This window comes from Leopardus geoffroyi, chromosome C1 (genome assembly GCF_018350155.1).
Source record: "Leopardus geoffroyi isolate Oge1 chromosome C1, O.geoffroyi_Oge1_pat1.0, whole genome shotgun sequence".
NCBI classification, from domain to species: Eukaryota; Metazoa; Chordata; class Mammalia; order Carnivora; family Felidae; genus Leopardus; species Leopardus geoffroyi.
In genome coordinates, this window is record NC_059328.1 from 100,177,103 (window position 1) to 100,193,375 (window position 16,273).

Below are 16,273 nucleotides of genomic sequence, written 5' to 3' on the forward strand. Positions count from 1 at the left end.
GTTGAGGCTGCAGAAGCGGGGTGCTGATTGGCTCCTGAGAGAGGAGGGCGGAGTAAAAGGCGGAAGCAGGCGTTGGGGCACGGCTCTCTGGAATTGGAGACTGGAGCGGTCATGGAAGCGCTTAGGTGCTCGGAGCACGGTAAGGGGCCCGCGTCTTTTAGGGGCTCCTCCGGGAGTCTGTCAGTCTAGCGCGGCATAATCGTTATCAACCTTCTCTCCTCAGGAACCGTCTGCTTTCTCAAGACTGGCGTCCGCGATGGTCCCAACAAAGGAAAGAGCTTCTACGTGTGCCCGGCGAACTCTTGCAGCTTAGTGCTGGCAGCCGAGTAAGTCTCTAGCTGGGCACGACTGCCTGTCACCGCCAGCTCCCCTCTGCCCGGCGCCACAGGCACTAGGAGAGGTGGGGATCCTGGTGTGTGCAGCCAGGGCCCTTTAAGTAGTTGATAATCCCCGGGCAGCGTCGCGTGTTGGGGAGACGCTCTCTACCTGCTTGCTGTTGAGCCCTAGGCAGCTTACTCACCCTCTGGGCCTCTGTTTCCCCCTCCTGTAAAATGGAGGGTCAGCTACATCTGGAACCTTCTGGTCCTTTCCAGCTCTGGGTTTCTGTGCGCTTGTCAGGCCTTCTGCTCGGACATTGCTTCTCCCTGCTAAGTGAGGACATGCAGACATAGTAGAAAATAATTGGTCCCTGTTTCGCACTACTTTTAGGCCGAACTTGTTTTTAAATGTTTGAGGTTAAAACACTCTGGTGGTCAGATTATCAGCACCCTTTTAAAATAGGATTCTGTGCGTTTAAGGGGGTGAGATTGACAGTCCAAAGAAACAGGTTACTTTAGGGATTGACGCTGGAAAAGAAATCAAGTATCTAATTCAGCACTCTGGTAGTTATTTTTTTTTTTTTTCAACGTTTATTTATTTTTGGGACAGAGAGAGACAGAGCATGAACGGGGGAGGGGCAGAGAGAGAGGGAGACACAGAATCGGAAACAGGCTCCAGGCCCTGAGCCATCAGCCCAGAGCCCGACGCGGGGCTCGAACTCACGGACCGCGAGATCGTGACCTGGCTGAAGTCGGACGCTTAACCGACTGCGCCACCCAGGCGCCCCTGGTAGTTATTTTTTAAATATAATTTATTGTCACACTGGCTAACATACAGCGTGTAGAGTGTGCTCTTAGTTTTTGGGGTAGATTCCCATGGTTCATCGCATACATACTACCAGCACTCTGGTAGAAGCAAAAAGTTAATACTGTTCTCATAAAGTGTTAATGTTTTGACACAGTGCCAAGTGTCCACAGCCTATGCGAATTTTTAAACTATCACATTAAACGTTTTTCCTGATGTCTACGGAACTTGGTAGAGAAAAATAAATTTTCTCCTTCTGAAATAAGACACAAAGTGGGTATCCATACTAGAAAATGAAGTATTTTTCAATGTGTGTATTAACCTGTGTTTTCCCTTACATGATTTCGACGATTTGTGTCTTTGTTGGGCTTTGAAACTAAATGAAGGAATTGGTATACTTTTTCAGATTTGACAAATACACTTTTAGACAAAATACTTTCTTGGCTCCCTAATAAGTTGTCTTTTTATTTGAAAGAAATTACTGGGATCCAGTTTGGTTACATATGAAATGATTCTGAGAAAAAGTGTTAAATCTTAAGATAGAAGGGACAGGCCAGGGGCGCCTGTGTGGCTTAATAGGTTGAGTGTCCAACTCTTGATTTCCACTCAGGTCATGATCTCACGGTTCGTGGGATGGAGTCCCTCGTTGGGCTCAGTGCTGACATTGCTGGGTTCTCTCTTTCCCTCTCTGCCTCTCCCTGGCTTGCTCACTCTCAAGTAAACATTTAAAAAAAAGAAAGAAAAGGGGGGTGTGGGGGCGGACAAGCCGGGTATACTATCAACAATATATCATTGTGATTTACTATTTATTTCTAATTTCTTTACTGAGTTTCTTAGGTTCTAGACCTAGCTCAAGTTTCATGCAACATGGAACCACATTCAGATTTGTAGGAAGTAAGCATTAATGGTAGCGTAAGATTCAGTTTTATGTTAAAAGAAATATACTCTTGGGGCACCTGGCTGGCTGAGTTGGTGGAGCGTGAGAATCTTTGTTTCCGGATTTGAGTTCAAGCCTCACGCTGGGTGTAGAGATTACTTAGAAATAACGTCTTAAAAAAAAAAAAAGAAGCCCTTCTGTAGAGTGCCATTTATACAGATGCACTGCTATCAAAGCAGTACAGTGTAATGACAGTTATTTGATAAACTTGATCTCTTTTGGAATATGTCTGGGGAACTAGAATATAAGCAAAACAAAGGAAGAAACAAGTGCCACAGGCCCTATGAGAGTATATTTTAGGTCTACACTCAAAATTGTTTATCCTCAAATGTTATATATACATTGTCTCATAAGAAGTTGGAAGAGAAGAGTTAAAAACTTATGCCAGGCTAAGCGGAAGCAGGTTAGTGGAGCATGTTTCTAGAGCAGGCATGTGAACAACACTGAGGGACAGCAAAGAGGTTGTGACAAAGGGATGATGGAAGAAGTTCACAGCTAGTCTTTGATATTCACTCGTTTCTGGGGCGGGGTGGGGGGGCGCTCTCACAATGTAGAGGTCGCACAACAGTATAGTTTTAAGCTTTTGAGTCATCAGGAAAAAAGATGTATTTATTGTTGTCCTGTCTTTGGGGAAGTGGGGAAAGATATGAAAGCTGCTGAGTGAGCCTTTCCCCAGAGGATGGCACATAGATGTAAAAATGTATGGCATCTACAAACCCTGTGGAGGTCATAGGTGCACTCCTACATTTAAAACCTGTAGTTAGGGGGCGCCTGGGTGGCTCAATCACTTAAGCGTCTGACTGTGGCTCAGGTCATGATATTGCAGTTTGTGAGTTCAAGCCCCATGTCAGGCTCTGTGCTGACAGCTCGGAGCCTGGAGCCTGCTTCAGATTCTGTGTCTCCCTCTCTCTCTGCCCCTTCTCCACTCACATGCTCTCTCTCTCAAAAATAAATAAACATTTAAAAAAAGTAATAATGAAACCCATAGTTAGGACTTAATTTTAGAATGTTAATTTCTGATGTCCCCTAAAACAAAATTTCCTTTTTTCCCCCCTCTAGCATTCCTGTTTCTCATTGTTTATTGCATGAGGACTGTGTGGTAGCACTTCAGGGTTTGCTGCTACCGCCGGGCAAGGAAGAATACAGGTAAGTGTCCAAAATGAACATCTAAGTTTTTGTTTCTTCGCCGGATTTACAGCCAGGTGTGTTTTCCTAGGATAGACTATTCTTTAGAAATCATTTTTAACAAACAGAATTTCTGTATGTATTGAATGCCTTCTGAGCTGTCACTGTCACTGCTGATCACCTGGTCAGTCTGAGAATCTGGTTAGTTTCAGAATCAACTGCTCTGCCTTCCTCCCTTTCTAGCTGTTAAGTAGCTGGTAACATCAGCCTGCCAACAGTCACTAACTTGCAGTAACTTGTCAACTTTTCCATCCTAGTAATAGAATGAAAGTAATGTTGCAAAATGTGTCAAGTATGTTAAGCACTCAATAAATGTTAGTTTCCCTTCTTTTTTTTTTTTTTTTTTTTTTTTACGAAAACTCAGATGTAGAGCAGGGAAGTCTACATAGGTGGCAGGTGATATTGGTCATGAGTATTGAAAAAAAAGTAGAAATTCACTAGAGGCAGGAAAGGGGTCATATGTAACAGATCGATAACCCTGCATTAGCATACAGAGTTAGGAAATAATCAGGAATTGCAAGCATTTGGTTTGGTAATAGTTTAGCATGTGTTCGAGTAGAGATTTCAGAAGGTGAGACTGGCCAGGAAAGCAGGGGCCAGCTGTGATGGTCTTTATATGATATTCTGTGCAGTTCAGAATTTATGTATTCTAGATCGATCTCCGACCCCCCCGCCACACCCAACATTGGCATTTAAGTTCCATCTTCACAATTTTTACATATCTGAATATTGCCTGTACTGCTGTTTTTCTTTCTTTTCTTTTTTTTTTTTTTTTTTTTTAATGTTTATTTTTGAGAGAGAGACCATGCGAGGGCAGGGGAGGGGCAGAGAGAGGGACAGAGAGGGTTAGAAGCAGGCTCTGTGCTGTCTGCAGAGCCCGCTGTGGGGCTCGAATTCACGAGCTGCAAGACCATGACCTGAGCCACCCAGGCGCCTCTGTTTTTTCTTAATTGAATTATGGATACAGTATACAGTAGTCTGCATAGATTTTAAGTGTTCAGCAGTTCAGCTTGAGAGATTTATATAACCATCCTTATAACCAAGCCTCAGTCAAAATACAGAGTATTTCTGTCACCCCATTAAGTGCCACCACTGGTTTGGTTCATTCTGCAGCGTCTGGCTTCTTTTATGTAACAGTATCTGAAACGGGGTCTGTACATCATTGCTGAGTTGAATTCCATTTTGTGAATATCACAGTTTCTTGGGTTTGTTTCTTATCCCTATATTTTTCTTTGGTGACGTGTCTGTTTAAATCTTTTGCTCACTTTTTTAATTGAAAAGTTTATTGAGGTAGTTGTAGATTCTCATGCGCTTATAACAAATAGATCCTAAGGGATCTCTGTAGACTTTACCTAACGGCAACATTTTGCACAGTGTATATAAACAGTATGTAATGTGACAACTAGGATATTGACTCAGTCCACTGTTCTTATTTGGGAAGATAGTTTCCCTTGTACTGACGTGTGTGTGTTTAGATTTCGTTCTATATAGTTTAGCACGAGTGGTTATGAGTATGCACTACCACAGCCAGGATACGGAACAGCTCTATCACCACTCCATTCCTCCCACTGCCCCTTACCCCGCCCTGCTTCCCACTCCCTCCACCTCACCTCTGGCAACCAGAAATCTGATCTCCATTTCTAAAATTTGTCATTTCAGGAACGTTAACAGAAATGAAACAGTGAAGTGTAACTGTGGGGGATTTTTGCCTATTTTAAAAACTGTGCCCTTTGTCTTTTTATCACTGAATTGGAAGAGGTCTTTGTATATTCCCTGTATAAGGTCTATGGTAAATACATATATAATGAGTATTTTCTCTGAGTCTCTGGTTTTCATTTTTCTAACTCTCTGGAAAAGCAGAAGTTTTTAATTTTTATAAAGTCTGGTATTTATGTATGTATGTATTTATTTATTTTTAATGTTTATGTTTGAGAGAGAGAAAGAAAGAAACCAAGCATGAATGGGGGAATAGCAGAGAGAGAGGGAGACACAGAATCCAAAGCAGGCTCCGTGCTCTGATCTGTCAGCAGAGAACCCGATGCAGGGCTCAAACTCACAAACCTTGGGATCATGACCTGAGCTGAAGTCGGATGCTCAACCGACTGAGCCACCCAGGGGCCCCATAAAAGGTCCAGTTTATCATATTTTCATCCTTTGTGCTTTTTGTTTCTCTCTTAGAAATCCTTGCACAAATTTCTCCAGTGGTTTCTTCTAGAGGTTTTATAGTTTTTGTTTTCATTTTTTTTTTTTTTTCTTAATGGCTTTTCTGTTTAGTCTGTGATCTACTTCAAATTAATTTTGGGTATCTTATGAGATAAGAGTATTTCATTTATTTTTCCTTATATTACTGAATGAGTATTATTTGGTTGGTTCAGCAACATTTGGAAGACTTTGCCTCCCCCGTGGGAATGCTTGGCACTTGTAAAAAAAAAAAAAAAAAAAAAAAAAATCAGTGACTACCATGTTCTGAGTCTATTTTTGAACTTGCCGGTCTGTTGGCCCTTTTCCCCACCCCCACACACTCAGATGAGATCATGTGAGTGTTCCAGCTTTTTCAAGATCAGCTATTCTAGGTCCTTTGCATATAAAAAGTTGTATCAACTTCTAAATTTCCTTAGAAAACTTTGTTGGTATTACACTGAATCTGTATAGATCATTCTGGAGAGAACTGCATTAATATTGATTTTCTGATCTATGAGCATGGTGTATTTATGCTTTAAAATTTTTTTTTCAGCATTGTTGAATAGTTTTTATTACAGAGTAGTATACCCTTTTTGTTAAATTTAGTCCTCAGAGACTGTTATGTTTTTGATGCTATTATAAATGGAATTTAAAATTTTTTCACTTTTGGACTGTTTTTTTGGTAGTACAGTGGGGCTGGTAAGCCTCTAGGGCATGAAGTCAGGATGTCCTGACATCTCAAACCATTTACATACTGCTGAGGGCCCCCTACCTTATGGGAATACTGTTTAGGTTGTAGGAAGCCACTGAAGAATTTTGGGTCCAATTTGCATTAATTAAGGAGGAACTCCAAAGAGGGTTGGTTAAAAAGGAGAGTGGTGGAGGCAAGGGGACTGCTGAAATGGAACTGCTATTGAATGTCTACTAAATGGCATAGTCTTTATCTCTTCCTACCATAGAATCTTCTGTGGTAGGTGGATGAGGCCGCCAACATTTAGGGAGGTTAGGAAAGGAATCTGATGTCCCATGGTTGTGAAGTGGCATTGCTGGGATTCAGACCTAGGTCTGGCTGATTTCTAGCTGCATCGACTTTAGTCTCTAAGTGAAAGGTGTGCTTGGATTGAGGCATTGGCGGTGGAGTTAGGTGCGCCCAGATTGCAGAAAACTTGCCGAAAGGAAATCAGTAAGACAGTGTTTTGGTAGGCATTTAAGCATGTGCTTTTCTTCCCCATTTCCTCATCAGGAACAGTGATCATGGCGGTCCCGACTCCCCTGGCTTGTGAGGATTCAGTGAGGTCCTACGTGTGATGCACGTAGTCTGGCTTTTGGCTCACTGTCAGTGCTCAGTAAATGGTTGTTAGATTGGGATTTATGGGTGATGAGTTTACCATGAAACAAGACAAGGAAAGAAAGGTAACATCAGTAGAGGGTTGGGATGTGTGGCTAACCCAGACAGCTTTGGACTAATTGTGTCTTACGTATATGTGAGACCAGCTAGCTGCAAAGAAAGGTCTAGACCAAAGATGGAGTTTTGAGAGCTTACCATTCACATTCTTCATACTAGGTGGATGAGGCTGAGAGTTGATCATTACTTTAAAATAGAAAAGTGGGGCGCCTGGGTGGCGCAGTTGGTTAAGCGTCCGACTTCAGCCAGGTCACAATCTCGCGGTCCGTGAGTTCGAGCCCCGCGTCAGGCTCTGGGCTGATGGCTCAGAGCCTGGAGCCTGTTTCCGATTCTGTGTCTCCCTCTCTCTCTGCCCCTCCCCCGTTCATGCTCTGTCTCTCTCTGTCCCAAAAATAAATAAACGTTGAAAAAAAAAATTAAAATAGAAAAGTAAGGTACGCTAATGTTTTTCTTTTAGGCCAAGTCTAGAACACTATTACTGAGTTACTCACTGGAGGTTTTATAAGATTGTTTTAGGACAATAAAATACAGTTATACAGCACACAGTAAATTGAAAAACAAAAAACAAGCAGGGGCGCCTGGTTGTCTCAGTCAGCTGAGCATCCGACTCTTGTTTTTGCTCAGGTCATGGTCTTGCAGTTTGTGGGTTCGAGCCCTGTGTTGGGCTCCATGCTGATGGTGTGGAACTTGCTTGGGATTCTCTCTCTGTCTCTCTCTTTCTCTCTCTGCCCCTCCCACACATTCGCTCTCAAAATAAATAAATAGACTTAAAAAACAAAAACCAAGCACCCCTGTAGGTAGTACAGGCTGGAAATTTTAAAAGAAGTATGTAAGCCGGTGGCTGATGACTTCCTTAGCAGACAGTAAGGACATTTAGCCAGAACTCCTGTACTCTGGAAAATGACCTCAGGGAATGTAACCTTTTCTTCTGAAACCCAGTTTTCAGAAGAAAAGTTTCTTTTCCAGAACTTAAAGTACTTTACATTTTGACTTAATGGCGGTATGTTTAAAGCTTAACCCAGCTAGGAGACAGGAGCAGCAGAGTAATGGGGGGGGGGGGGGGCGGTGTAAGCCCAGGTGAGGGTAAGATCTTAGCCCATTTTTGATACCTTGGCTGGTAGGTGCATTTATGTGCAGTTCTCCTACTTAAACACCAGATGGTGCCACTCAACCGACATTTGACTGGCCCTTCAGCCTTGGCCCTCTGTTTATGGGCAATAAAGAAACAGTCACTCAGTAGAACCCGAAGGAAGAACTCTTGCCTTGCCTTGAATGACGTGGCATACCTTGATTTACAAATGTTGGACAACATCATTGAGCTTCCTGAGTTCTTATTTCCTCCCCTCCTTCCCCTGCCGTCCACCCCCGCCCCCACCAACCTCTCTTCTAGCTTCTCAAGGATATAGGATCAAAATAGCTAGAAGTATTCTTTTATCTCCATCTGGGTAAAACAAATTTTAGTTCTTTAAATAACTAGTTGTTGCGGGATGTTCAGAAAATTTTATTTTTTAATAACAATTGAATCTTTGCGTGTCTAGAAAATTCTTTGTGTAGGGGCGCCTGGGTGGCTCTGTCAGTTGAGCGTCCGACCCCGGCTCGGGTTGTGATCTCACGGTTTGTGAGTTCGAGCCCTGCGTCGGGCTCTGTGCTGACAGATTGGGGCCTGGAGCCTGTTTCCGATCCTGTGTCTCCCTCTCTCTCCGCTCCCCCCCCCCTCACGCTCTGTCTGTCTCTCTCTCTCAAAAATAAATAAAGATTAAAAATAAAATTTTTTTTACTTAAAAAAATTCTTTGTGTCGCCGGTTATTGGGTAAAATGGGCAAACAGCTGGTATAGCCCAGTGATGATTATCTGGGTGGGTGATAGGGAGGAATTTGAATGTGAGCCGGGCCCATGAAGAAGGACCTCTGGTCCCACCACCCCGTGAGCAGTCCCACTCAGTGAAGCTAGTACGGCTTGTGCGTTGCATCCATTGTACAGCGTCAGGCCCTGTGCTGTGCACTTGAAGGAACCCTCGCGTGTGAAGAATATTAGTCTTTGTGATATGTGTCACAATCACTTTTTTCCATTTTGCCTTTGTCTTATAATTTCGCTAATGGTATTTTTACCATATAGAAGTTTAAAATTCCCCCCTGCCCTGCCCCAAAAGGCCTTATTACATACACAGGGGAGAGGTTCACTCCTTCTTGGCTGCCGCTTTCCTCCTGGCTGCCAGGACGTTGCTCAGCTCCTCTCTCTTCCTCTTGGCATGGATGTGTGTCTCCACTGTTTTCTGGAAGAACTTGAGGGCACTCTTGTCCTTGGGAGACCTTGAGTGGCTCTGTGACGTGCCCTTGTGTGGGGTGAAGCCCACACCTCTCGGATCATGTCCCATAGGGACATGTGCTCTCAGGGAGGCGCCCTCCTGTTCCATATGAGCATGTGCTTGGGGAGGCGCCCGCGGCGGTGGCTGTGCCTCAGCTTGCTTAGTTCTCAGTCAAGTCACCTTGTGGCCCTTGTCAAGGCCCATGGCCATAGGGCGGCACAGAGCCCTGCTGCTGCTCCTCACTGGCTCCCGCAGCCGGAGGTTTAAAACTTTCTTCTGGCCAGGTCTGTGGATGGGACACCTAGCTGGCTCAGTCGGTAGAGTGTGCGACTCTTAGTTTCAGGGTGGTGAGTTCAAGCCCCATGTTGGGTGTAGAGATTACTTAAAAAACTAAAATCTTAAAAAAACAAAGCAAAAACCTTTTATGTGCTCAGAATTACCAAATCCAGGATTTTAGGTCACACTGAGAAAAGCCTTCTTCGCTTGAGGATTAAAAAAAAAATTCCTCTTTCTTTTTTCCCCAGAACCTTTCCAGTTTCATTTTTTTACACTTATGTTTTTGTTCCATCTTGAATTTTCGTGTAAAGGAATGAGGTAGAAATCCAGCTTCGTGTTTTTCCAGTGCTAGAGCATACAAAAAAGTGAACCTGTCTTCCTAATGGCCTCTGACACCATTGGGGTAAGAGTCAGACACACGAAGGTTGGCGCCCAGCACGATCTGTGTGTGTTAGCACGAAATTGGATGTGTTCAGGTGCCGGTGCTTCTGTGACAGTAAGATCTACAGCAGGGCCTCAAGGCTGGTGCAAGTTACTGAGGAAGTGTGGGAACTGAGACATGAGCTTGGCCTTGAATGACCTTTAAAATTTGGATAGAGTAAAGGGCAGTGTTTGGGGCTAGAAACAGAAGTGTGGCTACAGCAAGATGGTCAGCAAGAGTGAACTAATGACTGCTACTGCTTAACAAGTCCTTGATATGGGTTAGACTTTGATCTGAACCTTATCTTTACGTTCATTAATGCGCGTGGTTTTCACAGTGATCGTTTGAGGTAGGTACTGTTTTGGTTTTGGCCATTTTACAGAAAAGGAAACTGGCAGAGCGGCCAGTCAAATGAAGTATCTGAGGTTTCAGAGTTAATTATGTAGTAGGGCTGGGATTTGAACCAAGGGAGGATGACTCTGGAGACTTGAGAGAATCCCAGCCTAGCTGAAGTGAACGTGCCTGACAGTGCAAGCCAGGGTTGGATGATCAACCAGGGGGGATTTGCCTTCTGGTGAAGAAGACGGCATTGAAGAGGTCTGGCCTCCTCTGGCTGTGTTCATCAGTATCGCTTATTACTTATATCTCGGAAAATGACATACTGCAGAAATTACACTCTTCATAGTGGAGTCGATATTTGCTTTCTCGGGGCACCTGGGTGGCCCGGTCGGTTGAGCATCCGACTTCGGCTCAGGTCATGATCTCGGGGTTTGTGGGTTCAAGCCCCACGTCAGGCTCTCTGCTGTCAGTACAGAGCCCGCTTCGGATCCTCTGTCCTCCTCTTTCTTCTGCCCCTCCCCTGCTTGCGCGCATGCATGCTCTCTCGCACGCTGTCTCTCTCTCAAAAATAAATCAACGTTTATAAAAAAAAATTTTCTTTCTCTGTGAGAATGTATTTCCATTGCTTTCCTTGTTGATTTGCAGTTTAATAAACAACAAAATTTTTATCCTAAAAACAGAGAAACCCATTCAGATAGGTTTTAATAAAAATGCAAGTAAAAACATTTTTTTTAGCACCATGCCTAGAACTAAGTAAATGCTTAGTAGATGCATAGTAAGTGTGTTGTTTTTTTTCCCCTTTTTGGACTCCCAAGTCCTACCCTTCTGAAAGCCTGCAGTGGCTTGGGCTTTAAAATAGATATGATTTATGAAATGTTCTTGTCAGTAAAGATTTCAAGTACTTGATGCACTTGAAACCACAGCAGCAATTTATTCTTGATTCACGTTGATAAGTAATGGTCCTGCCTAATAGTAGCCAACACTTTGAATTTTTGTGCATTCAGAACATTTCAGAAATTTTATTACATAGTTCAATTATGTATTTTTACATAGTTTTATTTTACATAGTTTTTTTTTACATAGTTGTATTTTACATAGTATTTTACATGTAAAATACATGTATTTTACATAGTTCAATTACGTAATTATCCTGTTTCAGTGAGAAAAACTAAAAAGACCAGTATGGGTTTTTTGTTATTTTTTTTTAATTGTGAGCTTGAATGGGAAAATTGTGAGTTTTTATGGGAAGGGCTGACCTATTTTCTTTAAAAAAAAAACTTTTTTTTAATGTTTATTTATTTTTGAGAGAGAGAGAGAGAGCACAAGCGGGGGATGGACAGAGAAAGAGGGAGACACAGAATCCAAAGCAGGCTCCAGGCTCTGAGCTGTCAGCACAAAGCCCAATGCGGGGCTCAAACTCACGAACTGCGAGATCTGAGCTGAAGTCAGACGCTTAACCGACTGAGCCATCCAGGCACCTCTGGACCTGTTTTCTTTCTAGCTTGACTTTTATGTAATATCTGTCCATTTGGGGCCTATCTTTGCTTATACGTCCAGGTGAGGTATTGACGTCAGGGGATTGAGACCCGCTCAGGATTCATCTTGAATTAGGACTCAAACTGTCACGATTCCTGTTGTATGTCACAAGACTATTTTAAGAAGTTAGAAGACGAGCAAGAAATTAGACCGAAAGAAAGGAGAAAAAAAGGGATTAATGTAGGTAAAAATTGTATTTAATGAGTTAGAAAACAGCAAAAAGAGCTAATAAATAAAATCTACAAGCCAATTGATAAAGAAAAACAGAGAAGGCCCTAATACACAATGTGAGAAATAGTTACCCTACAGATATATTAAGACGCATGTGAAATGACACATGTAAAAAGTTATTTGTTGTGATATTGTTTTTAGTAGGAAAGAATTGGAAACAACCAAACTATCAAGAGGGTTCTAGTTAAATGAATAATGGAACTCTAAATTGTGGGAGATTGTGCAGCTGTGTGAAAACTGTGCAGTTGTAAAAAAGAAAAATTATGTATAAAAGTTGTATATTGCTTACATATATAATATATATTATACATGTATTACGTAATAGGAACACCTTATGTATATATTCTGGAGAATCTTGACGATATTGTTAAAAACAAGGTATTTAGTAGTATGTATACTATGCTATCCATTTGTGTGGAAAAGGAAATTAAGATTTATGTATTTATGTTGATCTGAATATACATTTACAAATCTCTGGAGAGGCAAACAAAACTAATAGGAACAGATGCTTGGGAGGAACGTGAACTGGGCAGATGGGGTACTATGAGAGGCTCCTTTCCATGACCATTTTATTGAGTGAGTTTATTACCTAGTTGAACAATTAGGTAAAATTCTATTTGAAAGAGCTTATTTAACAGATTAAATGTTTTTGAGGAATCATTTTGGGGAGGGAAAAAATGAGTTGGTTCTATTTAATTCAGCAATACTTAACAATTCTGTACAAAAGGCAAGGCATAGTTGGGAATAAAGAGATCATATAGGATTATAGCCTTCCAGTCACTGAAGATACAGTCATGCAGGCAGGCAGACACAAGTGTAATACAACTAAATGCAGCAGAAATCCAGAAGCAGCACAGTGGATGAGCAGGGAAGGGAATGTGGGAAGACCTTGCGAAGGAGGCATGGCTTGAAGCCGACATGGAGGGACATACAGGACTTTGACAGCTGGTGATGGGGGAAGCAGTGGGCAAATAGGGATAAAGAGGACATCTTTTGGGTGGAGGGAGATATGCATGGAAAATCTGGGGGTTGGAGAGCGTATGCGTGGTTTGCTTGCTAACGGAGTCGCGTGGCCATTTCTGTGCAGTGGGTGTGAAGGCTGGGTTTACTTGTGCAGGGACGGTCTTGTATTTGGATGTATGTCTGAATATGATCTTTTTTTTTTCATGGGTGATTGCAAACATGCACAAAAGTAGGCAAGATAGAATAATGCAGCATGTGAACTTCAGCAGTTACCAACTCTACCCACTCTACCCTCCAGCTCTCGCCATATTTTGGAACAGATCCCAGATAACATTTCTTCTGCAAGTGTTTCAGTATCTAGCTCTAAAAGATAGGGACTTCCTCTCTTTTCTTTTTAACCAGTTGGAGTGCAGATTTCCTGTCGCTTCATAGATGACAACTAGTTAATTTTAATAGTTTTTGTTTGTTTAAATCAATGAATAAGGTTCACAGGTTGCAATTGATTGATATGTCTTTAAAGTCTCTTAAGTTTTCTCTCCATTTTGTCCCTCCCTTGTCATTTATTTGTTGAAAGAATACAATTGTTTGTCACAGAGCATTTCCTCCTGTCAAGGTTTTACAAATCACATCCCTGTGGCCTCGATCCATGCATTCGTCTGTTGTCTGTGTTTCCAGTAAATTGATAATTGAATCTAGGGGCTTGGCCAGATCCAGGGTAGCTCGTGTTTGTTTTGGTTGGCTAGATTTTGTTTTACTTTATAGGCGGTATTATCGTTTCCTGTCAGGGATTTGATGGTCTCTCTTTTTCTGATTTTAACAGCCACCACTGATCATGTTTCCATTTTAGTCATCCTTTACAGAGTAAAAAGAACAAACCAGTACACGTCTTGGTTTCCATGACATCTCTAGTCTTTCACTTCGTATCCCTTATGAAGATCCTGTGCATTAGAGAATTTTTAAATATAAATATGAGAGTCACTGGTTTCAAGTGACCTTTCAAAACTGGTGTCAACAAGTTGCAAGATGTTTTCTTGGATGAAAACTAAATGTATCTTGTTTTAATGGATTTTCACAGCCTTGATTATTTGTGTTTTGTACTTCACTAGATTGTTCTTCCAGTGCGTTAGAAGTAAGGCAGCAGGGAAGCAGTGGTGCGGAAGTATCCCATGGCAGGTAGGAATTATTCCTGTCTTCAGATCTGCTTCGTTAAGACTGTTTAATCTGCAGTGTTGCCTGAAAAGACTTTGAAGTCCGGTATAAACTGGTTTGTCTTCATCATACTGTCCCTGAAAGATCTTTTCTTTAAGCAGCGTGGGCCATGTCAGGTCTTTTAATTCAAAGGACTATTTGGTTATAGTGAAGATTTAATGATTTGCCTCCTATTTCACTTAAATATTTTCCGAGGTTTTAATTGTAGTCACTGTTTTCTCTAGGGAAAATTTTGGATTCACCTGACTAACTTCAGCATCTTTTTATGGACTGCTGACTCCTTGATGTTGGTATAAATGGGGTGTAATTCATAAGCTCCTGGCACATGAGAGACTCACAGATGCCTGGTGCCTGAGGGGCTAGGCCAGGGAGGCAGCCACACTTTCGTTGGTGGAGGTGTAGCTTGAACTTGTAACCCTAGACTCGCACAATGAAACCTTCCTAAAGCCAGACTCAAAGCAAGCTGAGGGTATTGTGTAGGTTTGGGGATAGGTTCATCCAAGAGAATAGTTTTTCATGAGAGGTATACAATGTGGCTATTACAATTGCAGAAGCACTTGATTTGGTCACTGCTTGTCCTCGAAGCCTGGGAAAGCAGTGGTCATGATCAGAGAAGGAACCGAGTGTTGAAAGTTCTGTTCAGAGACTAATACTCTCTGAGTTAGGCACATGGTCTTTCCTAGAGGCAGAAATGGTCCCAGGAATGTTCAGAAATACTGGACTACTGTTTCCATTTCCTCTGTTGGGGGGGGGGGGGGGAGGCATTCTAGATAGAAAGCTTGCATTGATGTTTTATATGAAGATTATTTTGTCTTTTAGGAGCCCGGTTCCAAAGAACATCCTGTAACCCACAAGTGTGAGAGCACCTCTGAGCCACTTCATTATCCTTCCAACCAGCAGAGAAACCCGTTCAAGGTACTTGACAAGAATCAAGAACCGTCTCTCTGGAAACAGTTCACCAAAGGTGAAGGTGAGAAAAAGATGGCTGACAAGAATCAAAAGGAAAAAGAAGATGTGTTCTTGGATCAAAAGAAGGAATGGAAGGCTGAATCCAACTGCTGGATGAAGAAAGATCTCTCCTCTGGCCTGGAGGTAAAGAAGAAACAAGCTGCAGGTCAAGAGAAGCATGGAGTGGAGAAAGAGTTTCAGTGTGAGGCAAAGGAGAGCAAAGGGACGCACAGAAGAGACCTTTCTGGGGTTGAATCCAAACAGGGCCACGGCGATGAGCTGAGAAAACCGTCCAGAGCTCTTCAGGAGAAATCAAATGTTGAGAGTCATCCTGTCCAAAAAACATCAGAGCCTCTGAGGGAAAAGGAACCCAAGCCTTTGCCTGGAATTACTCATGGTCAGAACCCAACAATCAAACCCCAGACAGGGGGCCGCCTCAACAAAGAGCACTCCAAGAGCCGGGAGCCTAGAGAAGCAAAGGCAGGGGGTGACCCAAGCACGCAGCCCGATCACTCGGAGCCTCGGGATGTGCCTGCCCCACAAGGACCATCCGCACAGTGCGCACCAGCCGCTGCGGCGCGCCCCCTGGGAGAGGGCCCAGAAGCGGGCTCCAGCCACGGTGACCGTGGGCAAGGTACTGCTGTTTCCCCGAAGCCTCCCTTGCTCTTTGACTTGACTCTGGACTCACAGAATGAGAACCGCCTTTCATTCCCTGGTCAGAGCGTGCAAAGAAACACATCTGCCACCTCAGGAGTTTCCAAGAAGGTAGAACCTTCAGACCCGGCAGCCCAACGTGTGTACCTCACGACACAACTGAAACAAAAGAAGGTAACTGCTGACCTGCCGTGTGCTTTATTTTTGTTTTTGTCTAAAAAAATTTTTTTAAGTTTATTATTTTGAGAGAGAGAGAGTGCGCGTGAGCACCTGCTTAGCGGGGGAGGGGCAGAGAGAAGGAGAGACAGACTCCCAATCAGGTTCCATGCCATCAGCACAGAACCTGATGTGGGGCTCAAACTCACAAACTGAGATCATGACCTTAGCTGAGATTTAGGAGACGCTTAACCGACCGCACCACCCAGATGCCACCCGTGTGCTTTGTTTCTAAGGTCAGAGCATTGCTTTCTGTGGGCCGCAAACCAGTCGGATAGGTTAATAGGACAAAGGTTTTGCAGGTGGTTAGTTTGTCTTTGCCTAGGCTTATATTTTCAGGGTCAG

General features: G+C 43.0%; 1 protein-coding gene and 1 pseudogene across 3 annotated transcripts in view; one reads left to right on the forward strand and one right to left on the reverse strand.

The window, feature by feature from the left end:
- Window positions 1-43: 43 nt before the first annotated feature.
- The window catches only part of TTF2 (transcription termination factor 2), a 41,592-nt gene continuing 25,362 nt past the window's right edge, over window positions 44-16,273 (forward strand). For 2 of the 3 annotated variants that reach the window (XM_045478800.1, XM_045478801.1), the window contains exons 1-5: window positions 44-139; window positions 224-326; window positions 3,119-3,205; window positions 14,008-14,074; window positions 14,930-15,886. In XM_045478800.1, coding sequence (XP_045334756.1) covers window positions 112-139; window positions 224-326; window positions 3,119-3,205; window positions 14,008-14,074; window positions 14,930-15,886 — 1,242 coding nt within the window. In that variant the 5' untranslated portion in view covers window positions 44-111. Of the gene's footprint in view, window positions 140-223; window positions 327-3,118; window positions 3,206-14,007; window positions 14,075-14,929; window positions 15,887-16,273 lie in introns of those variants that run through there. The other variant, XM_045478802.1, reaches the window with a different exon arrangement.
- Window positions 8,972-9,797, reverse strand: LOC123598538 (annotated as a pseudogene).